This window comes from Seriola dumerili, unplaced genomic scaffold (assembly GCF_002260705.1).
Source record: "Seriola dumerili isolate Sdu_G_001 unplaced genomic scaffold, Sdu_1.0 BDQW01000066.1, whole genome shotgun sequence".
NCBI lineage: Eukaryota > Metazoa > Chordata > Actinopteri > Carangiformes > Carangidae > Seriola > Seriola dumerili.
In genome coordinates, this window is record NW_019174321.1 from 421636 (window position 1) to 449214 (window position 27579).

Sequence of the window (27579 nt, forward strand, 5' to 3'; positions counted from 1 at the left end):
CTAAAACGTAATCTGATTACGGGCTCTGTGGGCCAAAGGCTGGAGAGGATGGAGAGGTAGGGGGTGGGGGGGTGGGGGGTGTACTTGCGGCTGTGGCTGCGGCACGGGTCCAATAGAACTGCATTATGGAATGATATGGAGAGTCCATTTCTATATAACGTCTATTTTGAGATGAAAAGTACTTTTGCTTTTTCATTCAGCCAGTGACCTGAAGGTACAAGTCGATCCGTATCATTGACTCAGCTGTTCCTTCACCAGGTGCTGAGGTTGTCGAACCTTGTGATACATGATGCGTCCTGGAGATGTTTCTATTGGATCGCTGCTCTAATTAGCTGCGTTGCCTTTTTTCTGTGGCAGATATCAGTCGTTCCACCTCCAAAAAAACGACAGCAACAGTCAGTTTAAATGTACATTTAAATGTACATTTAAACTGACACTGGAATGTGTACATTAAGGGACAATGGCAGAAATAGTATGATGTTGTTACTGAGTCGGAAAACTAGTGGAGGAAGGAAGTAGATGTGGATGGATGAGTCAACAAAATGTCAAACTCTCTGCGTCCCATTTCCTACAGATGGTCTATGTTAATTTACTTTTATTGTGACCATGAATGTTCCCCAATCTAACCCAATAGGGGTGTAAGGATTCTCCAAATCCACAGTTTGGTTCAGGCCTTGATTTTTGTTGTGGTTCCGTCGTCTGGTATCAGATTATGGACATTTGTATCGCAGTCTCAGTCCTAGTTTCAGACTAAAGTGAGCTGATGTTACCCAAGAGAGAAAGGGAAAATGGCCACAGATACAAAACTACAAAGAGAACAAAAAACTACGAACATAAGATAACAACAGATGACAAAACATAACTACAAAGACATGGAAAACAACTTCCAACAACACAGGAAAACTACAAATTACATAAAACAATTATAAAGACAGACAATAATGGCTAAAATGGAGAGGCAAAGAGACACAACATGACCACGAAGAGACACAAAGTTACACAGAGACACAAAACGACCACAGAGAGAAAACAAAAAACACCTTCAGAATGACGACAAACAACAAAAATGAGACATAAAACAACAACAAACAGACACAAAATGGCTACAAAGAGACACAGAGACACAAAACGACCACAGAGAGAAAACAAAAAACACCTATAAAACAACTGCAAACAACATAAAACAACTACAAAGCCACACAAAATTACTTCAAGCAGACACAAAACACTACAGAGGTAAAATAAATATGGTCTAGAATAAATATCTAGTGTGTGCACAAGCTCTTTACAGAAACCAAGTATGTAAATGTTGAGTGAGAACTGATAAAAATGTAAAAAACTATGATATGAGTTTTTCCTCCAAGAGCAGAAATATTACACCCAACAAGAGCCCATGCATCCAGGCCATCGTCTTTCCCCCTCAAACAATCCCATTCCGTGATAGGAGGCGAAGAACATACAAGAAAGCATACCGTGAAGTCAATTTCCCAATTATGTTTCATTTCCTGTCGAGCCAACACACTTTTACACCGTCATAAATCATAGGAAATATCAGTCACCATAAATCATACATGGAGATTTAAATCAGCTGTTTGTATAATCCGCTGCCTGTATCTCAGATGGGCTAATGTGTGGAAATGTGTGATAATTAAAGCCAGGCGCTCCCTCTGTGGGGAATAGTGTTTCCCAATGTCCATTTAACAACACTCTGCTCAATACCTCCTTCAGCTTGTTACAACTGGGCTTACAGGGCGGCAGTAGCACAGATGAATTATGGGACCCGTTGATAAAGACCTCAGGATTTTGTGATCAGAACTTGACTTTTGAAGGATTTTGAGAAAGATGGTTGAAACTCACTTTTATTTTTAACCTAAATAGAGTTCAATGTATTGTGCCATGATCAAATCAAATTTTTAATTGGTCCAATTATTATGTTTAACCTGCAAAGCTAATGACAATTCCATTAGCCTTAGCCGGACCTTGTGCTAATTAGCAAATTTTAGCATGCAAAAATGCTTGAACATGGTAAACGTTACACTTACTTAGCATTAGCATGTTAACATTGTCATTGTGAGCATGTCCCTGATGTTAGCATTTAGCTAAAAGCTGCATTGTGATACCATATACCTGCAAAGCTAACTACACTCCCATTAGCCTCAGCTGGATCTTGTGGTAATTGGCAAATTTTAGCATGCTGAAATCCTAACATGCTAAGCATTATACCTACTTAGCATGGTGACATTGTGAGCATGTTACTGATGTTAGTATTTAGCTCAAAGCAGCATTGTGACTAAGTTCAATCTCAAATAGCTGCTAGCATGCTCTGGACCAACATGGAGGACTAACTGACGACCAGATACCTGCAAAGCTAACTAATCTCCCATTAGCCTCAGCTTGACATTATGTTGATGGGCAAATTTTAGCATGCTAAAATACTTGAACACAGTAAACATTATACCTACTTAGCATTAGCATATTAGCATTGTCACTGTGAGCATGTTATTGATGTTAGTGTTTAGCTCAAAGCAGCATTGTGATAGGTACAATCAAAATACCTGCAAAGCTAATCTCACTCCCATTAGCCTCAGCTTGACTTTGTGCTATTTGACAAATTTTAGCATGCTAAAATGCTTGAACACGGTAAACATTATACCTACTTAGCATGTTAACATTGCCGTTAGCGTGCATGGCGACCAACACTGACATCCATAGAACCACACTGCTGTCCAAGTAACATGCTCAGTGCTCAGAAGCGATATGCTCACATGGATATTCATCTCAGGGTGAATTTTTTAAAGTAGGTCTCAGGCTGGGAAAACAAACACTCTGGATGCCTCTTATCTGCGACTGGCATTTGTTGCTAAATTTAGGTCTGTCAAGTCTGAGTGAATGGGTTCCTTTCCGCATCTGAAAAGAATGAGCTGATTGTTAACCAGCACACAAATCACAGGCGCCATAAATCTCAGTGTTTAACCAAACATATGTTTCATTCAATTCAAACACAAAAAAACGAGATAAACAAAATATAAATCTAAAGTTTACACCTCTAGATGTGATAATTGAACCTGAAAATGTGTAGTTTTTGAGTCAATGAAAGTAAAGAGTTCCCAAACTCTTTAAAACTTGAAAGTGTGGGCAGAAGAGCTGTAGTAGGATTAAAAGAGCATTTGCAGAACAGTGTTGATGTTCTCAAGATCCTGTCTTGAGAGTCGGTTTTAATACAACTGTAAAATGTCCTCAAACGGTCTGCAGTTTGTAAAACTTAATCCACGAGTCCTGATTTGAAGCAGCAAGATAGCAGCTAAAAAGTAATTTTTTTTATAACTCCAGTCCTGCTCTGCCTCTCCCCACCTTCGCCTTGTCAGTTCAGGTTTTGAGAGAGGGGGCAATACCGCTGGCATGCCTCAGCTTTGATTAAAGGAAATGCTTACATCACTCCGTCTCCAAGAGAAACAAGCCATTCGCTCTGTGCAGATGGCTTTGTCCAATGGCTGCAGAGCTTTACGAGGGGCAGACAGACAGGTGCACTCGCCGCCGACTGTATGAAACACAGACAGAGACGTGTTGCTGCTGTTGTGTGTGTGTGTGTGTGTGTGTTACGTAGCAACAATAAATCTGCACAGCTTTACAGATTGTCAGGTTCTCCCCTCAAATCCTGTGCTCTTAATGAGTTAAGGTAGGGGTTCTTAGTCTGCAGATCGGGGTCCAAAACGGGCTGCGAGGCTGTGTCTAATGGGTCATGACCTCAGGAGTGTGGCGGTATCTTTAAACAGACTGTATGGGTCTGGGCTGTAAAAGCTTCAGAAACCCCTTGACAAAGTGGTGAGACACTTTTCATTGTATTAAAACCATTTCACCACTTTGTTTCCTAGTTGGTACCCGGTATCATTAACTTCTTTCCTCTAAAATACCTGGTTGTTTCTCCCTTGTTGCCCACAGTTATCGTCTGTACCTACATTTAAGTATTAGTTGTAGTCTGTAACTATTTTTCCATCAGCTTATTTATACATTGAAACTGCCCTGTAAATTTCAGGCTGTATTATCAAAAAAAAAAAAAACATGCGGTACATACTGCACATCTGAATCATATTTACAGGGTAATCGAGTATCATGGACATGTGCATGCTGTAGGCAATTTACAGACATCACATTACATAACTTTCTTTGGCTGGTTCAAATCATTTTCAAACATTAATGAGGCCATGGCTGAGGAGTTGCTTCATGCAGCTTTACTTTAAGTTAGTATCAAACACTCTCCTGTAGGTTCTTCATGGAGCTGTGGTCAGCCTGGATTCACAACGCTCACAGTTCCTCTGAGAAAAATATTAGATAGAAACTCCTCACACGAATCAAACTGTCCATTCATAAGTTCAGTATGTTTGTTTTTCAAAATAAATATAACCAAGTGAAACAAGCAGGGAACAAAACAAAGAGATAAACAGCTGTAAACACATTTTCTTTCGTCACTGTAGGACAGAACTACAGCTTCTTCGAAGCCAACAGGAAGTGAGTGTTTTAGACCGATTCTGGGTAATAAACACTGTTAACTTATAGAATCAAAACTCATTTTTTTTATCTATTTATATTGTAGTTTTCATTTTTCCTTACACTGGGTTTAAATTGTCCAGTGTTAAGTTAAGTTAAGTCAATTTTAAGGTATCAAGAAAACTGATACCGGATACCGGAAACTGGATATCTACCCATTTGCAGTGTGTGACAGTTGTATTTGTTTGTACTGTTTGACCAGGTTGCTGGTGAGAAAGAGATTATAATCTTAAGTAGATTTTTACCTGGTTAAATAAAGGATATAAACTAAGGGTATATACATTTCCTGTTGCTGCTGCTTCACATTAAAAGCATTCCACTGGTGAAACGCAGGTAGGCTTTTATCGTGAAGCTTGTGTTTGATTACTGTGAGTTTGTTTGGCTGCGATGTAAACAGACACGGCAGCTGCTCAGTGACTGTCTGCTGTAGAAAAACATGACAGATGTAAAATTAATACCACACAAACAATGATAAAGAAATGCCGTCTTTAATACCTGTGAGCTCGTTTTTCATCACCTCGCTTGCAGCGGTTCGTTAGACACAACCAAAGAAACGCTGACGATCCAAATCAAACGCAGTCATTCTCGGGTTAAATTGTGATTTGGCATCTGAAAATCTTAGAAATTCCTGCGATAGTTTAGTCTACAGAGCCTTGTAGGGGGGCAAAGGTTCAGACTGATAGGAGTTTGGAGCTCAGTCAATTAGACATTTTTTATTGAAGAGTAGTTTATGCAACTTTCCCACATTTGGAGCAGGTCAGATTAGCACTTCATCACTGGCTGGTATTTATACATCAGAAATTCTTCACATGCTTTACAACAAAAAAAACAAAGTCTGGGATAAGGCATACAGACGACTCCTCATTGTACATGTGAACGGGCAAAGGCACAATGGCAGATAAGTGCTGGAAAAAAGGGCATTTTTTTTTTTTTGAGTATAATTCACTAATGTTTCAATAACATTTCTGTTACACACAAACTTTTTACACCAATCAGGAACGTACAGTAGATACAGATCTGAAGAGAGATAAACAAAAGAACGGGCAGCAAAAACTTTTCATCTGACAGTGTCTCTGTTTGTTTTTTTCAGCTTCTCTCGGACGCACCACCAGCATCAACGTTACACACATGTTTCAGTGAGTGGGCGTCAAAGAGCATCACCTCCACGAGTTTATCTTCCTCTGTTTAGTCTTTAACAGTGTCTAACAGTCTTTGGTATGCAGTCTGTTAGTCCACTTGAGTGTGAAGAATGATGTCTGTTGCATAGCAGTGAGTTCCGTCACAGTCAGCTGAAATAACAACTCTTTTGCTCAGTGTTGATCTGAAAGTTACTTAGAGTTTCTCAAAGGTTAACAAACAAGAAGTCTGTCTTCCCTCAAAGTGAAAGGCAGGAAGTGTCTTTCCCTCTCACCTTTTCTTTGCTACCTGCAGCCGCACGCCTCCACCACCATGTCCTCGTACTGCTTGTAGACGACGTTGTTGGACGAGTCGATGTAGAGTATGCTGATCGGCGTGAGTCGCGTGGGGACGCAGCAGGTGGGCGGCGCCGACTCCGGGTCCATGGAGTTGATCAGGGTCTGTATGATGGCGTGGTTGGTGGGCTCGAGGTGCGAGCGGATGGGGAAGTCGCAGGCGCCGTCGCAGTGGTACGCGTTGTACTCCAGCGGCGCGATGATCCAGTCGTCCCAGCCCATCTCTTTGAAGTTCACGTGGAGGTGTTTCCGGTTGCAGCGCGGCCTCGCCTTCACTACCTGGTGCTGGGGGAGGGACTGCGGCTGCTGCAGAGGTTTTTTAGCCCCCCTCGCCGGAGGAGCTCGCCGCATCCGTCTCTGGGTGAACAGGTATTCGTAGACGGTTTTATTGTCATTGCCTGACCGCGCTTTGATCTCGTTGTAGAAAAGGTCGCGTTTCTTGCTTTTGCCAAACGCCAGGAAGAAGGCCTTTTCCTTGTTGGTCCTGCCGGGCCGGGCGAACCCCAGAGTGCGCAGGTCCATGGGCCGACCGCCTCGGTGCTCCAGGGCCTCCAGTTCAAAGCACAGCTGCTGGGAGTGCTGGTGCTGCTGGTTTTTGAAACCCTTGAAGACTTTCCACACGTCGAACACTTCCCATTTGCCGCCGAATCCGCTGACCAGATCCTCGATGGTCTTCGTCTGGAGCAGAGCACCCTTTTGTTTACCTGAGGTGCAGGTGTACAGCCTCAGGCACGGGGACGGGCCTCCTCCTCCTCCTCCACCACCCCCTTCTCCTCCTCTGCCTCCATCAGAGGCTGTGGATCCCATCGAAGCTTTGCGGGGGTCAGACAGGCGCTTCCTCAGGATGCGAAGCTCGGCCCCCAGGAGCCCGTCTCGTTCCAGGGAGCTGATGTTGAAGTGATACCTCTGCCGTCTCAGCTGGGGCCCGCGCTCGTCTGCGAGGAAGGACAGAGAGAGACAGACACAGAAATGTGAGTTAAAAATTACAGGAGGGCAAACACTTACACACACACACACACACACACACACACAGAAGTAGTAAGTAAAATCACTCGAAGACACACATGTAACATAAAAAGTGCAGGTGCAAACATGACAGGGGTGAAGGAGAGGCCAGCATGTTCACAGGCACAAACAGATGTAAATACACACATGCATACACATGTGGCTTTGCAGATATGAAAACACACACACACACACACACACACAATAATGCTTTTGCAAGCTTTCCCGAAACATCATTGTTAAATCATGTAATATGGTCAGTGAACAGAAAATGAATCTGCAACTATTTTGAGAATCACATAACTGTGTTTTTTAGTCACATTTCTGTTTCAAGCAAAACCAAGTCTTAACCCTCAAACAGGCCTTTGAAGGTGTGTCAGAAAACAAGTGTCCTCACTTTTCAAACATATCCTGAGGATATAAAACTGGTCCACACAAAGATAGTCATGCAAACACACACACACACACACACAAGCACAAAAACAAAAGGAGGAGTGAACTGAATGGTGTGTAATGTTTTCTTTTGTTGTCAGTGAGGGAAAGCAGTGAACCTCCACATCCAAATGGAATCCAGTAATGACACACACACACACACACACACACACACACACACACACACAGCAGCAGCAGAAGCAGCAGAACTTTCTTCTTCTCACGTCACACACCCCCTGTTCCCGTCCAGCGGGACTTCAGCATGCATTGAAAAGTACATTAGAACCAGACAGGGAGACCACATCAGACTGTAAACAGGTTTGTTATGATGGACCTGCAGCTATTCACCTCAGATAGTCACACATACACACACACACACACACACACACACACACACACACACACACACACACACACACTTTGAACGATCTGATTAAAGCTCACAGGAACTTCACATTGCACTGAAGTGAACTGACGAGGTCTTTGATAAACCAAGGGTGTCATGGTGAACAGGTGAGTAAATCTGCATCTTAGTGATCAGTGCAGTTCAGAGAAAAGGTAGCTGTGCTAATGCTAACGTTAATGCTAAGCTAGGTGAGCAGTGAGCAGGAAAAACAGGGAGAGAGAGAGAGAACGGTTCACAGTCAGTCTGTTGTTTCACTGCAGAGAGTCACATGGTCACTGTGTGTGTCAACAAGAAACAGCGATGAGACTCCTGTAACCATGGTAACTGTGCACAACAAATATGGCGACAAATGTAGCCTCACAATGCTTAGAAACACATTAATAAAAGGGTAAAAATGCAGGAAAAAATGAGAGTAAAACATCTCTGATGAAAACAAGACTAAAAGACTTTTAGTTTTTGTTGATTAAAAGTGACAAAATATGAAATTTTAGTTTTGCTGTTGGGTGGATTTCTGCGCCTTATATCACATATTATATGTAGTGAGTTACATAGACATCAGGGGCCGGCTGCACAAAGTTTTCTACTCAAATTCTACTTCTCCTTAGCTGAGGGAGTTACTTCAGGAAAAATGTTAAGGCATTTGCAGCAGTGAAAGAGATTTTACAGCTTTAACATTCTACTGTTTCCATGGAGACCGTTGATTTGCTGCCATTAGCACTAGTGGTACCTGTTGAAAAATAAAAGAAGTGCGCCGCTATCTCATTCTCCTTTTAGTTTCAACAGGAAGTTCAGCAGACGCTAAGAGATTTCAGTTGACTCCTCACGGTTAAAGGTTTTCTCCTGGTCACCAAGCAGTCGTTTTGGGATGCGTTCATTTTCTTTATTTGTCACCATAAACTCAGAGTCAGAGTTACCTTTAGTCTTTTTCCTCACTTTGGTCACTAAGATCTTCTGTGCAACAGTTAAACTGACTTTGAGTGATTCCATAAGTAAAAGACTAAGATGAGGAGAAAACTTTTCAATATTTCAGAAGACTTACGGCTGTTTTGTGCAGCTGTTTTTATTTTTAAGGAACGTTAAGGAAAATCTTAACAACTGACCCCTGTAATTTTCAGTCATGTGACTATAGCTCCTGATCCTGAAACAGTATAATGTCACATGATGTGACTTTTTTCTTTGATTGTTTTTAAGACAAACCAGTAAAATGTATTTGTCATATTGTGGCAGCACATACAGTCAAACTCTGACTTATCATCAATGTGTTAATGTGACAACCATGTGACCGTAGTGTGTAATATGACACTAAGATACACTGGCTGACGTTCAGGCAACGTGGCAGACGAGAGAAGATGTAAAGAAAGAAAGAAAGCAAAGGGGAAAGTGAATGTGACCGAGCGAGGGGAGGGGGGGGAGATGTGTCAGGCCATCAGTTACACCTCCTCCCTGCCCCTCAGCATGCGGAGGAGGTCAGCGGCGATTTGCTGAGGACACGCTAAGCAAATAAAGCCCAAATTAAAAGTACATTAAGTGCTTGAAATGTAAACCTTTAGCGGGACTAGACACATTCAACTGTGGTCATTAAAACATTGTTTTAAACAGTTTTACACCGTAAAGATAACATGAGACAGGAGGGGCCACCCTACTTGTGGATGCGAGGAGTGTTTATTTACCCTCCTGAGGCCGTATATCACTGGAAGCAGCGGCTCTGCCAGTGAATAACCAGATGGCTGGAAACATACACAGAGACACACATGCACACTTATAGACACCAAAATGCAACAGCACACACACACACACAAATACATAAGTATGAATACACACATCTACAGACATGTGCACAAGCGTGTAGTAGCTTAAAGCCCCTGAAAATCAAAGTAAACATCCTTATCATTCAGTTTGAGCAAATAACCCCATAAAGCTGTTTCTAAATCCTGAACGGTGCATCAAGAGCAAAAAGAAACCCACAAATACAGAAATCTGTCATGTAAAATAAGCAAAACTGATTCGACTGCTGCTGGAAATTGTTCATTGCAAGAGAGAAAGTATCTGACGTTTGTCACTTAGATGTTGAGACTGACACGTCTCGCTCTCAGGGACCTCAAGCAAGTCCAGTTTGCTTCGTATGGCTCTTAGAGAAACCATGACCCGGATGACATGAACACGTCAGCGTTCAGCTTCCTTCGGTAGGAAGTTTAGTCGCCACCGTCATTGGATTAAAGGTCACATATTGTATAAAGGTAGATGTCCATGTTTTGTTTGATAATAGATCAGGTCTAGCTTCTATATTAATACTGTGAAAGTATCAAAGCCTCAGTCCACAGAGAAATGCACACAGCCTGTATTCAGAAACTGAGCCTTAAAACCAGCCATCAGGACTTCTGGAACTTTGTGATGTCACAACTATACAAGGCCCGCCCAGAATAGAGACTCAGAGCCTCCTCTCTTCTGATTGGCTCACCAACCTGTTGTTACTAGAGCTGCAGAGAGAAGCCTGAGAGAGGAGATGTAAAACTACACTGAGATGGTTTTTGGTTCTTAAAACCACAAATATATCTTCTTATGTATCAACACATCAAAATAAAACACAGAAGAAGAAGAAAATATGGCGCTTTAAACAAACGTGACGTAACCTGTGAGTCAGTGAGCTGTGCAGGAGCTGGTAGGTGTATTTTGTTCCCTTCAGACAGAGCCAGGCTAGCTGTTTCCCCCTGTTTCCACTCTTTGTGCTAAGCTAAGCTAAGCTAAGCTAGCTCCACATCATGAGAGTGATATCAACCTGAACTTCTAGCTCTCCGCCACAAAGCAAACAAACGCACTTCCCAAAACGCTGAACCGCTCCACATGCCGGTGACATTTACATGTGCGATAGTTCACTCTGGAGCTCGCAGCAGCTTCCTGCAGCTTTGAAGTCAGTTCCAGCGCAGTTATGAGTAACAGAGTCATCTCTTTTCCCATCGTTCCCTCTGCGTTCGAGCGGCTGACCCTCCTGACTCCCCTCCAGATGCTCTCTCTTGTTCTAACTGCTCTTACCTCACAGACCCATGAACACAGACGTGTCTGCGTTTGGAAAATTTACAGTGTTCCCCGCACCGCCCACCTCCAGGAACCTCCAGACTGGGGTTTGACCTCTCAGTCCTCTCCCTCAGATCTCCCAGCTCTCCCCTCCATGCTCTGCCTCAGTCCCAGCCCTCCGCCTCATCCACATGTCTCAGCACTCTCCTCTGACCTGTCCCTGGATCAAACGCCGCTGTGGCTCCTGTGTGTGTGAGTTTTCCTGACTAATCACTCAGTTAAAGCACCACAGCTCCTCTGCAGCGACTCATATCAACCCAAACAATAAGTAGTTGCAATCCTTAGGTGATATACTTCTTCACAGTTGCCAAATGTCAAGGAGAAATAAGCTCTCAGACCAGTAACATGCACTTCCTCTAATGCTGAGGCAATGGCGTTGACAGACAGCTCCATTAAACAGGCTGTGGTCTATATATCACCTGAATGTTGCCATGGAGATGTTTAAAGGAAATCTTTGAGAAGCACATTCAGTAGGTTTATTCCAAGAGAATTAAGATCTGGTGTGTGTGTGTGTGTGTGTGTGTGTGTGTGTGTGTGTGTGTGTGTGTGTGTAGGTTTACTTTAACTGAAGCTTGAATTTCAATTCACAGAAATAACTTAAATAACATATTGAAGGTGGAAGCTTTTTTCCTTCAGATGACTCCAGAGCCATTTCCTCTACGTGGAAGTTCAACGTGATTTTAGAACCTGAAAAAACTTTATATGAAACTGTATAAATTTGTGATTCAAAGACTCAAACAACAGCATGAGAAAAACTTGAGGCTGAAAGAGAGAGAACTCACAGAGAGGTTGTGTTTACCTTGTCCTTTATCCACGAAGCTGGTGATGGTGTTGGCCAGACCCGCTTCATGCAGAGCGCTGCTGTTCAGGTCCCCGGTGGACAGGGACCAGTACAGCGACAGCATGTAGTCGTGAGGAATCACCAGCGGCTGCTTGTGATGCGCCTCCCGCTCGCTCAGTTTCAGGGCCTTGTAGCTGGATCCCCGCTGCGCCACCGGAGCCGCGTGTTGCTGCTGCTGCTGCTGCTGCTGCTGCTGCTGTTCCTCCTGCACAAATGTGGGTCTGTGTGGAGGCGCGGTGCGCTCCGGAGCAACAGCTGCTGCTGCTCTCGCTGCAACTTTCCCAAAGTTTCTTCCCGGCGAGCCGCCGCCTCCACCTCCACCTCCACCTCCACCTCCACCTCCACCTCCACCTCCAGCAGCCGCAGTCCTGACTCCTTTCCCGGCTGCATGTGCGCTAAAAGCCGCGGGAGCGTGCGCTTTAATGTGACCGTCCCCACCGGGCAGCCAGGAGCGCACAGCTTCTTTGCGCCCCAAGCTGAGCGCTCTGTCTCGGTGCTGCTGCTGCTGCTGCTGCAGCTGTGCACGGTCTACCGGCACGGCCCCGCCGCGCAGTGCCGAGGATGAGGACGCAGATGCCACCGCAGTAGCTGCGCCTCTAACAACAGCCGTCTCACCCTTGATCAGCGGCGGACCTGCGCGGATACGCGTGATCCTCGCCGGACTCACCGGTGACGGTTTCCACGTCCCAGTCCCGGTCACCGGTTGTCTGCCTGCTGCGAATGTGGATCCCCCGCCGGTTCTTCCCTGGGCTTGCTCTGCGTCCCCGCCGCCTGCCTCTCCAAGCCGGTGGTGCTGGTACTCGCTCGGTCTGGCCCGGCTGAGAGAACCGAGGACGGGGTGCAGGTAAATGAGAGTCCAGCAGCTCAGCAGAAGACAAAGACGCTTCACAACTTTCATCCTAAAGCCCTTTTGCCTTCGGCCAGGCCGTCATCGTAGTAAACCTCAGTCTGTTCAGAATTACTGGACCTGTTCGGTTAAAAGAAGGAGAGGGAGCAGTCCGGTTCGGTCCGAGTCCTTCATCCTCTGAGATTCCTCTCTGCTCTGTCAGAGGGGGGAAGAATAAAAAGCGCTTTTCCCATCTGAAATGGACCCTGGACATATGCGAGGCTGTAAAAGCAAAGATGTGGACTATAACTGGGTTTTATTAGTTGAAGAAACAAATCCTGCAAACCCTCATTCTCCCATCCGTCATGTGTAAGAACCATAGTGCTGCAGAGATCCCGCCTGCGAGAGAAAGAGCAGAAATCCAGGAGGAAAGAGTGGACTCGCATTAAACACTCCGCGGCTCTATTCTGCTGGATATCTTGTAAGAAACTTCTTTAAATCCCACTTTTTTTTCCAAGAGAGGCAAGAATGGCGTAATGCCGCTGCCTCCGTTTTTTTTTCTCTCTCTCTCTCTCACTCTCTTTCCCCTCAAAGTTTGAACTCCGTCCAGTGAAAATATTTCACTCACACACCAACCTGCAGGTGCTCGAAAAAATCCTCCAACAAACCTGAAGCGCAGGAATTGGAAACGGAATTCCAGAAAGCCGTTTTAATTACCCCGTGATGTCATGCTGTCCAAAGTCATTTAACAGCAATATTTCTTCTCAAATCTTCCTCCCCTCTTTCCACCAATGACTCACTCAGGCTGTAAGACTAAATGGCACAAACCAGAACCCCCCCCCCCCCCCCCTCCACACTCACCCCCCAAGAAAGAGAGAGAGAGAGAGAGAGAGAGAGAGTAAAGAAAAACTTTGCAGTCTGTCACTTGAAGTGAGTCGTTTTTTTTCTCTTCTACTTTCTGTAAACAAAAAGGGGGAGGGGGGGTGTCAGGTGAAGTCAGGGTTACACACACACACACACACACAAATTATTCATTTAATAATATCCCATTACAAATAGGCTGAAAGTCCAGCATTGACATTTTTTTTCTTAATTGTTAAAAAGTAAGAATTAAAAGTATTCACCAGTGACTCAGCACTTCTAAAATCTAGGCTGCAACTTTCCACTGTTGTTTTGACTCATAACTTCACTTTCAGACACTTTATCTGTGTAATTATTTTATTTATTTTAAATATTTTATTGGTGAAATATCATGACAGTGACCTACAAAAATAAAACATAAAGATATAGATATCTAGCTATAAATATACATATATATCGACAACTGAATTTTGAGCCGTAGATTTCTTAGTTTGAGATGTTCACAACGACAGTGAAGATATATTATTTAAATGAAATTATCGTTGGTCAAAACTACACTAAAGATTAAAATAAGATATCTGGAATTCACATTTCATATAGGAAAAAGTAACTGTTGAAATGTGTAATTAGCTTTTCAGTTCAACTCAAATTTTTATTCATTTAAATGAAAATGTAATTAGAGCTCCATTCATGGTCCCCAGAGGATGAACCAAACTGACTGATGATTCTCCGGCTTTTCATCTACCTGCAAAACTAATGACATCATCATCAGCCTCACCTGGACCTTCGTGATTAAAATGTTGACAGGTGACAGGTGAGCTCTGATGTCACAGATACACACAGACAGGTGACAGGTGAGCTCTGATGTCACAGATACACACAGACAGGTGAACTCTGACGTCATAGTGAGAGATTTTAAGATCAGGAGATAAATGAGAAAAGTGCAAAACACAACTGTTTAATTTGGAAATCTGACAAAAGAAATGAGATTAAACCAAACCTTCGTGCTAAACATTAGCATGTTAGCATTGTCATTGTGAGCATGTTAGCATTTAGCTAAAACCACCGCTGTGACTCGGTGCAGCCTCACAGAGAGGCAGATGTCTGGGTGTGTGGCTCCTGGGACAGCTTTACCCAAAAAAGGGAAGTCCTCCAAATTAAAAGCATTAATAATGATTCATCATCATTGTCCACCACTGTCCAAAGCCTAATGTGTTGTTGTCTCACATTCCCCTTTGTCCAGTTATGGTATCTAAGCTAGCTAACAAGCTAAGTAGCAAAATTTTTATTATTATCATTACTTGACTATTTTTCAACCGCTTCCATGGCTAATTCAGGAAGACACGAGCGGTTTGGCGCCCACATGGGTGCTGCCATGGCAACTGATGCCTGTTCTGCCAGTCACTACCTCCGGCGAGAGGCTGGTTTCACATAGATAGACTTTAATTATGGCTTAAATATACAACGGATAGTCAGACTTCAGATAGACGTCTGGGGGTTAGGTGTCTACTTTTTTTTGGCTTAAAGTAAGTCAGTCTTTTTTTATATATAGATATAGATATATATAGATAATTTTTATTGATTTTTAACAAACAGACAAACATACAATACCCCCACACCAGACAGCCTATAGCACACACACAAAATAAATAAATAAAGTAAACAAAAAAAAATCAATCAATTAATTGATGAATAACAAACAAATAAAATGAAATAATTAATAAATATTGACAATACTTGAGATTGAATAATGTATTTTTGTGAAACAGTCTTACTTGCATTAGACTGATCAGTTGAAGCTGGTCTAACACTGCAGACCAGTCTGAGATATCTCTGTGAGAGTCCGCAGTATATCCTCCGGCCTCGTTTTGGATTTTAATATGGCCATTAGTTGAATAAGGGGAATTTCCTTCTTTACTCATAACAGACAGGACACATAAAACTTCAGACTACAGTCGCTGCACTTGAACGTATTGAATCTCTAGTCTTCATCCTCACGGACTCAAAAAAGAAACAGAGTCAGCGCTTATGAACAGACAGGTCACAGAATCAGGTTTTCAAACATGGCCTTGTGAACATCCACGTTTACATTCTCCACTTTTCTTTTCTTTTTTTTTTTTTTTAATTTTCCTTCCTCCGCTGGAGGACGGGGGGCCTTTGGTTTTGATTCTAAAACTCTTTGCCAGTTTAATTTATGATGCCACAAGGAGCGCCAGCGTCGTGTCATAAATTTAGTTTAGACCAAGCTCGAGGAATAATTAGCAGCCAGAAAGCTTGGGTTCAAATCTGGATATTTTGGCAGCGGCGCGGGGTCTCCGGTGGTTTGTAACAGGAGCTGGTGTTCTGGTGCGCAGTGTTTCTCTTTCCCTCTCTGTCTCTCTCTTGACTCCCTCTCCCTTTCTCTCGATCTCACCGTGCAGCTCGGCATGAGGGCGTGATGGATGAACAGAAGTGATTGGATAATATGAGGCTGTCACAGATCACACATAAAATCAACCTGATCCAGTCAGTTCGACTAAACAGCTGAAGGATGTGAGCGGCGGCGGCGGCGGCGACTGGGCCGAGGGGCTGCGGCTTCGTGTTTGCTTTAATTGTAAATTAAACCGCGGTGTAAAACATCTCCGCTGCATTAACAGAGTCCGCTGTTGTTGTGCCCCCCCCCTCCTTCTCTCTCTGCACATGTATCCAGCTCTTTCAGTTTGTAGTTTGTAATTTCAGCTGCCTGACTGACTTTATATGCAGATAATTGTGGCTAAAAACACATTAAGAACCACAAGTCAAAACATCAACTGTCTTTGATTTTGAAGTTTACAGCTACACAAGCAAAGAGAGTTGGACAGAACACTACACCATTCTTACTGGCCTAATAGTTAGCATTTTATCATCTATGGTTCCCTCGTCCCCGAAGTCCGTGGGTTTCTGGTTAGATACCTTTAAAAAGGGTCTCTGGTTCATTTCTTTTCTGCATTTTATTCTACGATTTTACGTCTTTTAAAAAAGGACAGTTGCTAACAATTCGTTAAATGAGACTACAGCGGTTGTTGGGGACGTTAAATGTCGCGCTCTTGCAAACTATCACTAACTCTGAGAGAGGAAAGGCTTTTGTAGAAGAGGTCAGAGTTAAGTTCAGTGGTGGTGACGCTGAAGTCGTGTGACCGTGGTGCAGTTTGTTTATAGCCTAACATTAACGTTTTACTTCTGCTGATTGTATTAAGGCTTCAAAAATCATAAAAGTGGTTTCATTTGTGAAGATGATCCTGCTGAACAAGTATCTCAAAATGTTGTTCGTCCAAAAGCCAAAGAAGAAATCCCATTAGCTTGTTGTCGAGGGGAACAAGGATGATGCTAACTTCCTGGCGCTCCTTTGGGTGAAAGTAGCAAAGCTTGTCCTGAGGGTGGTGCTAGAGAAAAGGTGTGATGTGGTTAACTAAACCATAAGGATTGTTCATTATCCTCCGTGCAGTGGCAGCAGCTTTAAGCTTCATTTATTCCTCTGCCCTCAGCAGTGACGCCATGACCTGCGGCAGCTTCGTGCACAGCTGAATATAACTTCACGTCAGCGCTACGTGGGCGACAAAGAAATCAGGTGCAGACCGCTGGAAGCGTTGACTGACCCATCCAAATATCTGAAACGGAAACATGGACGCAAACACCTGTTCAACGAATCTATTTTGGTCGTTCGAGTTATAGTGGAACCTCCGTTATATTAGTGGACCGTGTGACGAATGTTTCCAGTTATATCCTGAAAGACCAGTATCAGCCCACTGACACATCTGTCCAGTCAAACTATGAATATTCTTTATTTCCTGCCATCAAAACAAACTTTTTTTTTTTTTTACTCCCGACGGTGTGATGTTTTATAAACACAGCAGCAGATTTCCACCGCGTCTCGGCGACAACAGGACGTGTCTCCAGGCACAGGCTCACGGTTGTGGAGGGAGGGTAGGCTGCTAACAAATTGACTCTTTATTTTATTGGTCTAACCTCATGGCAGACGCTGTCTCGCTGTGCGGTTTAGCAGCGTCACTCACCCCTGTCTGTCTAAATATCAGCAGCGCAGCCTACACACACCATCTGCCTCACTGAGTTATTATCGTCGCCGCGTGGCGAAGCCCGGGGGCCAGACAGGAGAGCGGCACATTCAAACAAAGGCTGCGTTAACGCGAGGCAGAGAATAGGACTTTTAGTATGAGGGGTCATCATTGGTCACAGGCACAAGGAAATCTTTGTTTTGAAGGTTTTTGTAACAATATAAAAATAACAAAATACTGAAATTTCAAGAAATCAACAATAGCCTCATTCATACAGGAGATATTTTTTAAAAAAGCAACATTTTCTGAAACATTTTTAACACATCTTTGTGCCAGTTCACGCCACCTGGTCGTTACTGCGTCCAATCGTGTCTTTCTGTTGACTTTGTCTGCGGTCGAGTCACTTCTACAATCTGCTTTACTGTCTGTAGAGAGAAAGAAAAAAGAAATCATCTATCATCAACATGGTGGTAATCTGATTAAAGGAAGCCTGAAGTGCCAAAAGCTGCAGTTCCTCTAACGACCACTAGAGTCTGGCTCCAACACTGAGTCAGTCCCCATAGACTCCCATGTTAAAATGTCCAACAGCAGAAATAAACATGTTTACAGCCTGGTACAAAAAAACCCCCAAAACAAACACTTTTGGTCTCTAGAGCTGATTTCCTCCTTCATGACACCTGTTTATATAACTCACCTGTTTACATTTTATTAAGGCTTAAAGTTACGCCTAATTGAGGGCATTGCTGCTTTGAGTGACAGGTGGGGGAGTGTATGCTTGACACAAACTGGCATGCACCGAAGTCTCGGCTCCGCACACGCTCTTTGCCCATTTTTGGATTAGCCGGGGAGGCAGGAGACGGAGGAGTAGCTCGCTCTGAGGGACTTCTATGGGCACCATGAATTTGCTCAGTAGATTAAACGGCCAACTAAAGATTCATTTTTTATATTTCTTTTAATGGTTGAAAATAACTTGCACATCCAAATGTCTCGGATGCCGGTGCGAAAGGAACAAAACTCCCGCTCACTGCTCTTGCTCAGCATCACAATTTATTGTATTTAATAAAATATATAAGTATTTAATAAGCGTGCGGGATATTCCTCTTTTCAAGACGGTTTGTTTTGATGGTGGAAAGGTCGGTTATCACCAAATCATGAGGGGCATTTTGACCTGAGGATGGCGTTACACAAAGTAAATAGTCATGTGATATTTTACAGTAACAGACGGACTGAGCAGCGCTGCCCTGTGTGTGATGCTCTCTGCCCCCGAACTCTCACAGACTGTTATAATGTGAAGATCAGTTGCTCGGACCGTTATGATTTATGACAGATTGTTGACAACTGTGTCATGCTAAATCTTTCTAAATGTGATGTTGACATTAACCAGAGTAAAATGTTTGTCCCATTAAGGTTAAATTCAGGGACCATCTTTTGCCTCTAAAGCAGCTGCACGTGTAAAGAGACGGTTGTTTGTCAGTTGGCTGGATCAGATCGTCATGTGTTCTTGATGTCCTGGGTTCGACTCTGGCCCGGGATCCTTTGTTGCATGTCTCAAACTCGAAAATGTCAACAAGTTATCTGTCAGGAATATTTCTGAACTCATGTTCCTGTGTGAAAGCAACCGAAAGGTAATGTTCCCCGGCTCCTGCATGCCACACCAGCCAGGGAAAGGATAAGGAAAACCACATTTCCTCCAAACCGGTTCTTTTCTTCTTCTTCTTCTTCTTCTTCTTCTTCTTCTTCTTCTGCTTCTTCTTTATAGACAGCTGGCCTCACAATCTGCTGTGCTCAACATTTTCTAAACTGAAACCCTGAGTGTAGGAGTGCATATGTCTGCATCCGGTGTATCCGTTTATATGTCAGTGTCCTTAACGTTACCCTCGGACACACACACGCCCCCCTCGCTTATTACTTGGACACAGGAGCTGCCTTCACATATACAGCGCCTATAAAAAAGTGTTGACACCCGCTCTTTCACCACAGAGAAACACACAGTGAATGTGAGTGAGATTTTTAGGCCCGATACTGGTTCCCAGACGAGGAATGTTAATGTCTCTGGTGATCCGGTGCCACCATGAGGTCGACATTTGTGGTTTTTAGTGAAATATCCCGACAACTACTGGTCGGATCGCTATGAAATCTGGCTCAGACATTCATGGTTCCCAGATGAGGAATATTAGTGTCTTTGGTGATTCTCACTTTTCATGTGCTGTCATCATCAGCTCAACATTTCACTTTCTACAAAATGAATAAAGCCTTTCACGTGTTTCCATTCTGCATCCGCCTGAAGAAAGTTTTTGAGCAGCAGCTGAGAGAAAAAAAACAAAAAAAAAACCGTCCAACAGATTTCCTTGTTTACAGCTCGTTTACAGCTTGTTTTGGTGAAATGTCCCTTTAGGACCCGAATAATAATAGTCCCTCGTTGCTTCACTTTAGTTCCCCCGCCCCGAATTCAGCCCCGTTCATCTGCTCCGAGTTAGGACTGGGTGTGTGTGCACGCATGCATGCGTGTGTGTTTGTGTAAATGTAATCCTGTGCGTGTTCACCAGGCGTCACACGGTTAAACGTCGCTTTGATCAAACGAGGGGGAAAATGGGATTTGTATGTCAGGATGACAGCGTGTGTCACCAGGTGGTTAAATTCCTCACATAAACAATAAACTGCAGGCAAAGGTTTGAATACGTCACACACTTTGTTTATCTGCATATTATAAATAAACTGAAATCTTTTGAAATGCTTCTCTTTCCTGAACATGAAATTCATATTTTACCTGTTAGATTATTAAAGACAAGCTCATCGCCAGCAGCTTTCTCACAGCGGAGGAAAGTAACCGGATAAACTCAGTTACGTACTTTGTATTTGCAACTTAATACTTTTACATTTCAGAGAAAGTATTGTACTTTTTACTGCCAAACAAAGACAGAGCAGTAACTGCAGGAGTAGTGAAGCTGGAAAAAAGAACTAAAAGTTTACAGGTGACAAACTGTAAAGCAGATAGAGAGGTTAAGTTTTCATTTGATGTCCTTTTAGGCTGATTATTTTACCCATCGAGTCACAGACCCTCCTTAAAATGCAGATACTGTGTCTTTTAACTCTTATTAATGAGAATCCATTGTTTATAGGATTTCTTGTTTAGCTGAGTTTCTGTCTGTTCATATTTTTGGCAGAAATCAATAGAAGATATTCATTTTCAGTTTAATACATTTAAATATGTGATTAAAAAGAGCGGAGCCACCAAATCACATGAAATGAACTGGAGTCACAAAATGAAGCGGCAGCTACTGAGATCTGCTTAGTTAGCTACCAAAATACTTCAGCCACATGCTCGTTTTTCTTCTGGCCCAGTATCGGCTGAGTTTCACGGGCCCAAATCTGGCCCGTATACAGATGCTGTCAGCTGCTACTTCCACATCTGGACTGTGGCTACCCGACAGCTGTCTTTCAGGTGACATATCCCTCTGACTTCAGCTGTGTAGTTAGCTTAGTTAGCTTCTTTCTATGTACAGATCCTGCATTTTGGTTTATAGTTCCAGTTTAGTAACTACAAAATTAAAAAGCTGTTACTGAAACTACACAGGTATATATAGTAGGATTTATTGTGACAGCTATAGTTACTAGTTACTTTGCAGATTTAGAACTTAAAAAAAATGAAAAGCTTATAAAATACAACACATTGTTCAGCCCTTACAAAACAGTGTCTGTGGGCTGTTAGCAGCTTCACCACAGAAAGATTTCCCCTTTAAACTTCCCTCATGATTTCATCTTGACTGTTCGATGCCCAAGGAAAAACTTCAATCTAATATTTTACCCCCAAAAAAAGCCAAAAAGTTTAGAGAAAAGTCCAAAATGTAAAACTCATTTTGCCTATCAGAATATTATTTTTTCTTTTTTCCTCTCATGTGAATCGTCTGACAACCCCTCAGATTTATCTCGTGACCTTTTGGTGGGACCTGACCCCAAGGTTGGGAACCACTGGACTAAACTAGCCAACTGTATTATTAAGAAGTTAAATTATTAAAAATCAAATTAAGTAGTATATAATCTTATACAATAGTAGGCGTACTTTTTTTTTTGATAGTTTAGCTTAATTGTGCTGATAATACTTGTTTTTAAATGCAGTACTTTTACTGGTAATGGAGTATTTTTACATTGTTGTATTGGTACTTTTACTCAAATAAAGAATCTGAATACTTCCACCGCTGATGTCTTATGTTGTGTTAAATACGTAGTTCTTCTTCTTGAATTGTTTATTTCTGTTATCAGAAGTTTTTTGTGTTTTGTTTTTGTTTTTTTTTCTTCATTTATTTAAAATGAACCAAGTACCCAAACTTCTTGGAAATGACTCCATCACGACTCCTTTTTGCTTTTCACTCCAGCACTTAATCCTTCATTGTGCCCTGATCTGCCCTGCTCTCTTACAGAGGCTCTGCTCCCCGTCTTGTGGTTTCTGGAGCTCTGTAATTGACTTGAAGCTGAATGCCGCTCAGACCAGATGCTCTTCCAGTGCCCCCTTTAGGCTAATACAAGCCAGGGCCTCCTCATGGAACAAATTGAGAACATCCAGTCCTTGGTGAGGAGTTTACAGGTTGCAGGTGGGCCAAACAATGTGACATGGATCACTGCGAGAGTCTGTTTATTAGTTTCTTCATTGCTCGCTGAAAACTCTCCCCGGAGGTGGAGGAGGTGGTGGTGAGGGGGCTGGCGAACGACTGCAGCTCAGGGCCCAGGGCTCCTCTGACACAGCAGAGAGAGAGAGAGAGAGAGAGAGAGAGAGCGGTGAGACTGTGGCTCAAACGTGGAAACTGTGACAAGTTTGGACACGGTGGGTGAACTGTAAACCTTTCGTGGTGACCCTCACAGGGAGCGTGGAAACAGGGCGACGTTTCTCAGGCGGCGCTGGAAAAAAAGGGTGAGGGTTAAAACACAGAGGGAAGAAACAAAGACGTGCAATCAGACCGACCGCATTTACGTCAGCGTGTTTTCTTGTTGTTATATGAAGGAATACGTCGGTTATTGTATATACATCGTGACTGGCTTCGTGTCCTGGAACATGTCTGCAGCTGATGTTCGCGTGTCAAACGAGTTTATGTGGCTCATTGACTTTGCCATAGCAGCCGCTTTGAAGATTTTTATTAACACATTTTTAGGAAATCAAGTTCTGAGCTTTTCAAAGAACACGCAATGTAAACAAGTGTAAGAACTGATCAAACTAAATATTAAAAGTTCGTCAATTTAGAATCAATTAAAGATTCTTCTAATTGTGTTACTTTGATGAATGAATAAATGGTTTTATTCCATGTCTGGATATTTACATGAACCATCCCATTAATCAACAACAAACCAACCAGTATGATCATTCTTGTGACCTCATATGAATTCACCAATGGTAATTAATATGAATGCTTCACATAAACACAAATATAAATAAATACAACAAAAGTGACAATTATGAGCTAATTTGCGTCAGTTAAGAGAATAATTTGTACCTCTTTTTGTTTTTTTAGTGAGTGAGTTAAAAGGACAAACATGCAGCAAGACACGAATCCAAGTGAAAGTTGCACGAATTTGGCCTGAAGTTTACGATAATAAAAAGGTGGTGCAGTATAAAAGGTCAGGGGTCACCAAGGTCATTCCTCTGGGACCATGACCATCCACCGCTTTGGTTCAGACTGAAATATCTCTTGGATTGTGGCCATTTTTTAGTTTGTTCCCCCTTCGAATAGAGTTTATTTCCTGTTAAAATGATGTTTCCTCCCTCTGTGTTCGGGGTTAGTTTGTAGCTTGTAGGTCATGGCTCATGGTTTGGGGTTTGGGGTTTGTGGCCAGGTTAAGCATCTCAGTAGTGGTTCAGATTTAGGTAAAGGGCTATACTCGACATATCGACAGGGGAAGAGGCTAAAACACAGCACTGGGGTAAAATAGAAGTTATGTATTTTAACGTCTTCCTGTTCAGAAATACGAAAAAACACCTCGACTGCTCTTCAGCTGCTCACAGTTAAGCCTCCGACCTGTCGCCTTTCTTCAGGGGGATTTACTTTGCATTTAGCGCCTGATGAAGATGAGTAAATGTGAAGTACCCACGATGAAATTCTTGAATTAATCTTTTAAAAAAATGTCAGGGAGAAACTGTAATTGAACATTTGAGAAAAAGAGGTGTAAAATCTGTGGCTCTGTTTTATCAGACACATATACAGACTGACACTGAAACCAGGAAGAGACAGAAACATATGAAAAGATGCATCATAAAACTACTTTTAGGCAAAAGATAAAAGCATGTTTCTTATTCTTTTATATATTTCTGTTTATATTTCCACATTTATTTTCTTATTCTTTTACAGATTTATTCTATTTATGGCACTCCTATGACTCCATATAATATGGCATAGATTGAGGAGTTTTATAGTTTTACCAAAAGCTACCGATCTTTTTGTTAATATGTCAACATCAGTCTACAACATCGGCTTTAAAGAAGAACCTTTTTGTTTCTCTGTGGCGCTTTTGTAAAAAAAAAAAAAAAATGTAATTGTTTAAAGTGACAAGTGGAGAAAACTGACATTCAGTATAAAATCCAAAATAATCATTAAATATATTTTGGTTTAGACATCAGAAGGCTGATGGCGTTCCTTAAAAGCTGCAATAAAATTACGGCTTTCACCCTTAAGCTCCAGTCGTGTCAAGTGGCCATATGCTGAGAGGGTTGATCCTGAGAGAAAGAGCTCCTTCTCTTGGCCGGAGAGGCCTTGCTTTTCCACCTGAGCCGCAGGTGTTTGCTTAACGTGCCTGTGGTTTGAGCGGCTGCAGCTCCGTCATTTACCATCACCCTGGAAATGTTGACTTTTACCTCTGCTCCTCCCTGAAGCTGCCAGCCCGGGGGAAAAGAAAAACCCACTCTGGCTCCTGATAAACTGCGTGTGTAAACATTGCCCCTGTATATGTGTGTGTGTTATGATAGTGATGATGATGATGATGATGATGATGATGATGATGATGGTGCCGGTGCTGGTGGCGATGATTGTAGCCTATCGCCTTCCACAGCCGCCCTTTCCTTTGACGCACTGTGGAAAACGTGTGGACGTGGAAGCGACTGCAGGCGGCAGAGGTCGGTAACACGATGATGAAAAATGGCAGCGTGTGTGCAGGTGTTTCTGTGTTTTCACAGAGGATAAGTGAAGGCAGATCTGACGGAGTGAGGAGGTGATTTCTCCCGCGAAGCACACACTCAGTTTCGGCTCGAGTGAAGAACGCTGAGCTTTTCATGTAAAGGAAGAGTTTGACATTTTGGGAAATAAACTTATACAAGAGTTAGATGTTTGGATTGATAGCACTCACATGTCTGCAGTGTAAATATGAAGCTACAGCTAGCATCTAGCTAACTTAGCTTAGCACAAAGACTGGAAACATGGGGAAACAGCTAGCCTGGCTCTGTCTACAGGTAACAAAATCTGACTCCCAAAGCTCCCGGATTAACATTATAATAATAATAATAATGAATCTTATTTATATAGCACTTTAAAAGCCATTTGAAACTGCTTTACTTAGATAAACAATTAGCAAAAAGAAGTTACACAATAAAATAAAACAGTAGGAAAGACACAATATTAAAAGTAGGTAGATGAAAAAAAGGAAATACAGTAAAGGAGAAAAAGATAAATTTAATGTCCATGTTGGATTTCAGTTGTCTAAAAAAATCTGTTTTAGAAAATGTAACTGAGCAGCAACAAATGATCAGACAACCAGCAGGAGAGTCCAGGAAATTACTGCAACAAGATTTGCAGAAATATGAGGTGGAGGTGGAAACGATAAAACAGACTCAGTGAATAAGTGACGACGGACAGGAGATATCTGACTTAAACGTCACTTCCTGTGAAGAGACGAACACATCAGACCTGAAGAACAGAAACTTTTCTCACATTCATACATGAAACAAACCGAAAAGTCAGATTTCCTTCTTGTTTTCCCACATGGTTTTTCCATAGTTTGAGCTTTGACTCGAGCTCTTCTTGTCGTGTCTTCTTCTGCAGTGGTTTAATAGCGCAGACTGTTAATCTCCACGAACCCTCTTCTAAAATTCACCTGACAGTAATGAATGGAAACACGTGTTAATTCACTTTTCTTTTTTTTTTGTTTGTTTCCAAGCTATTCATCAGGCTGTACTGGTGACTCTCTTCTACGGAAAGTAGATAAGGTTTGTCCAAAGAGTCGCTAGGTTTGTCCCCCTGATGACATAAGAGAAACTGCTCACGCCAATTCATTTTGAAAAAGCAACAGCCAACGAGGAAACTCCAACATTCGGCCGCTGACGAATGGTGCAATCTGAAGCTGGCCTTGCTGTTGCTATTGAGTTTCTTCAGTTTCTCTAGAGGGCAGCAGATTAAAAAGTCGAATGTTTGTGTTAATATCTAAATGTTTGACTTAGGCTATGTCCACACTACTATCTTTTCGTTTTAAAAATGCATTGGTAAGTTTACGTGTTGTTGTAGCAACTGGATGGCGTTTTAGTTTGTGTTTTTACACAGGCAGAAACAGAGACCTTTGGAAACAATGACGCAGACACCCGCCTCGCCTCCTGATTGGTTCTTATCAGCCTCGGCTACCAGTGGTGAACACGCCATGGATAATGAATTACAAGTGTTACTGACCTTGTTGTCTTTGCTTGCAGCTGCTGTGCATTTTAACGCTACAACTGTCTTTGCTGTTCCTCGTTCGTAGTATTCTCTCCAACTAATCGGCTGCAGAGTAGACAGTCTGCTTCCTGTTTACACCGGAACGCACATGCTCAGTGTGCGTTTTCAGGTGTGTTAGTATGGGCAGAGATTATTTCTGATAAGGGGTTTTTGAGCTCTCAGCGACTTTATTACAGCTTTGATCAATAACTCTGATCGTCCTCAACAGATACACCAATTTTAAGCTAATGTTAGCGCTTTGAAGTCCTCACCTTCACCCTTTATTTCACCTCTCTCACCAACAAATTCTGTTCACCCTCACCTGTCTGACCTTTTCTCCCCCCCCCCCCTGCCTCTTCCAATCCCTCCTTTTTTCAGCACATGGTCCTTGTATTACCTCGGCATGCGAACGCAGCCGTTTATTTCACGGGGATACGGATTCTTCTGGCAATTCTCTTGCCAGAGACAATATTATGCTGGAATATAATACAGGTATTAACTGTTTAAGATTTTCACAGATGGTCAAATAAACTGGAGTTGCCGGGAATCTGCCGGCGGCCCAACAGAGAAGAGATTGGTGTGTGAACAGCCCACTCCTAATGAAACAACACGAGGGGGAAGCTTGCTCAATCATCTAAATAATGTACTCCTCCCTCCATCCCTCCATCCATCCAATCCGTCCACCCGCTCTCCCTGTGTCTCCCTCCGCTCCCGGTCCAGGTGATTCTCCAACCACCCTCTCTCATTTATCTCCCTGCCTTTGATTTCAATGTGACACTTCCACATTTCACGCTCTTTCTCTCTCAGGCTCCATGCCTCGGGAGGCCGTGGAAGGCCGGCCTTTCATACGCAGCTCAGAGCCACTAAAAACAGTCTCTTATGCTACTGACCTTTGAGGACAGGACGGCACGCATGCTGGAGACAAAGCAGCGCTCAGCAGGAGTAAATTGATGATGGGATCTGATTTCTTGGCAAACTCGGGGTTGAGTTACGAGACTGGCTTGCATGTGGTTCACATTCAAGGAATCTGACCTCGCAGATCTGGTTTGTTGCAGGTGACACGAGATGGGCGTATAAAAGTAAGACAAGATGAATTGCTACTGTTAAGTAAGGAGTTAAGTTACTGCCTTTGGTAAAACTATTGAATTTTAAAAAATGAATCCAAGTTACTTTGACTGCCTGTCTATAGACATTTTTACATCTACTTAAGATAATAGTAACTACAAACACTATGGCTGATAGTAGAAACTAAGTGTGAGTAATTACAGCTAGTACTTTAAATTAACACAGTGATACTGTACTTGCAGGTAGGTAGATTGTAACTTGTAACTGAAATAGGCAAACTATAATAATAACTTTATTTATATAGAACTTTTCTTAAAGTTATCAGGAGATGAGCTGTGTCAACAGAAAATAGTAAAACGAGTA

General features: G+C 42.6%; 1 protein-coding gene across 1 annotated transcript; it reads right to left on the bottom strand.

Annotated features, from left to right (window-relative positions):
- Positions 1–5741: 5741 nt before the first annotated feature.
- gdf5 (growth differentiation factor 5) lies at positions 5742–11837 on the bottom strand. The gene is made up of 2 exons (XM_022742169.1): positions 11732–11837; positions 5742–6952 (listed from the first exon to the last, which is right to left on the bottom strand). The coding sequence occupies exons 1-2, from the start codon at positions 11835–11837 to the stop codon at positions 5967–5969; spliced, it is 1092 nt and encodes a 363-aa protein (XP_022597890.1). The 3' UTR covers positions 5742–5966.
- Positions 11838–27579: the final 15742 nt, after the last annotated feature.

What these genes read in the sequence shown, in the direction of transcription:
- gdf5 (XM_022742169.1), bottom strand. Translation starts at nt 11,837, where the DNA reads ATGCTGTCGCTGTACTGGTCCCTGTCCACCGGGGACCTGAACAGCAGC. An exon ending in CTTCGTGGATAAAGGACAAG is followed by an intron (nt 6,953 to 11,731) that starts GTAAACACAACC and finishes CCTTCCTCGCAG; the next exon opens with ACGAGCGCGGGCCCCAGCTG.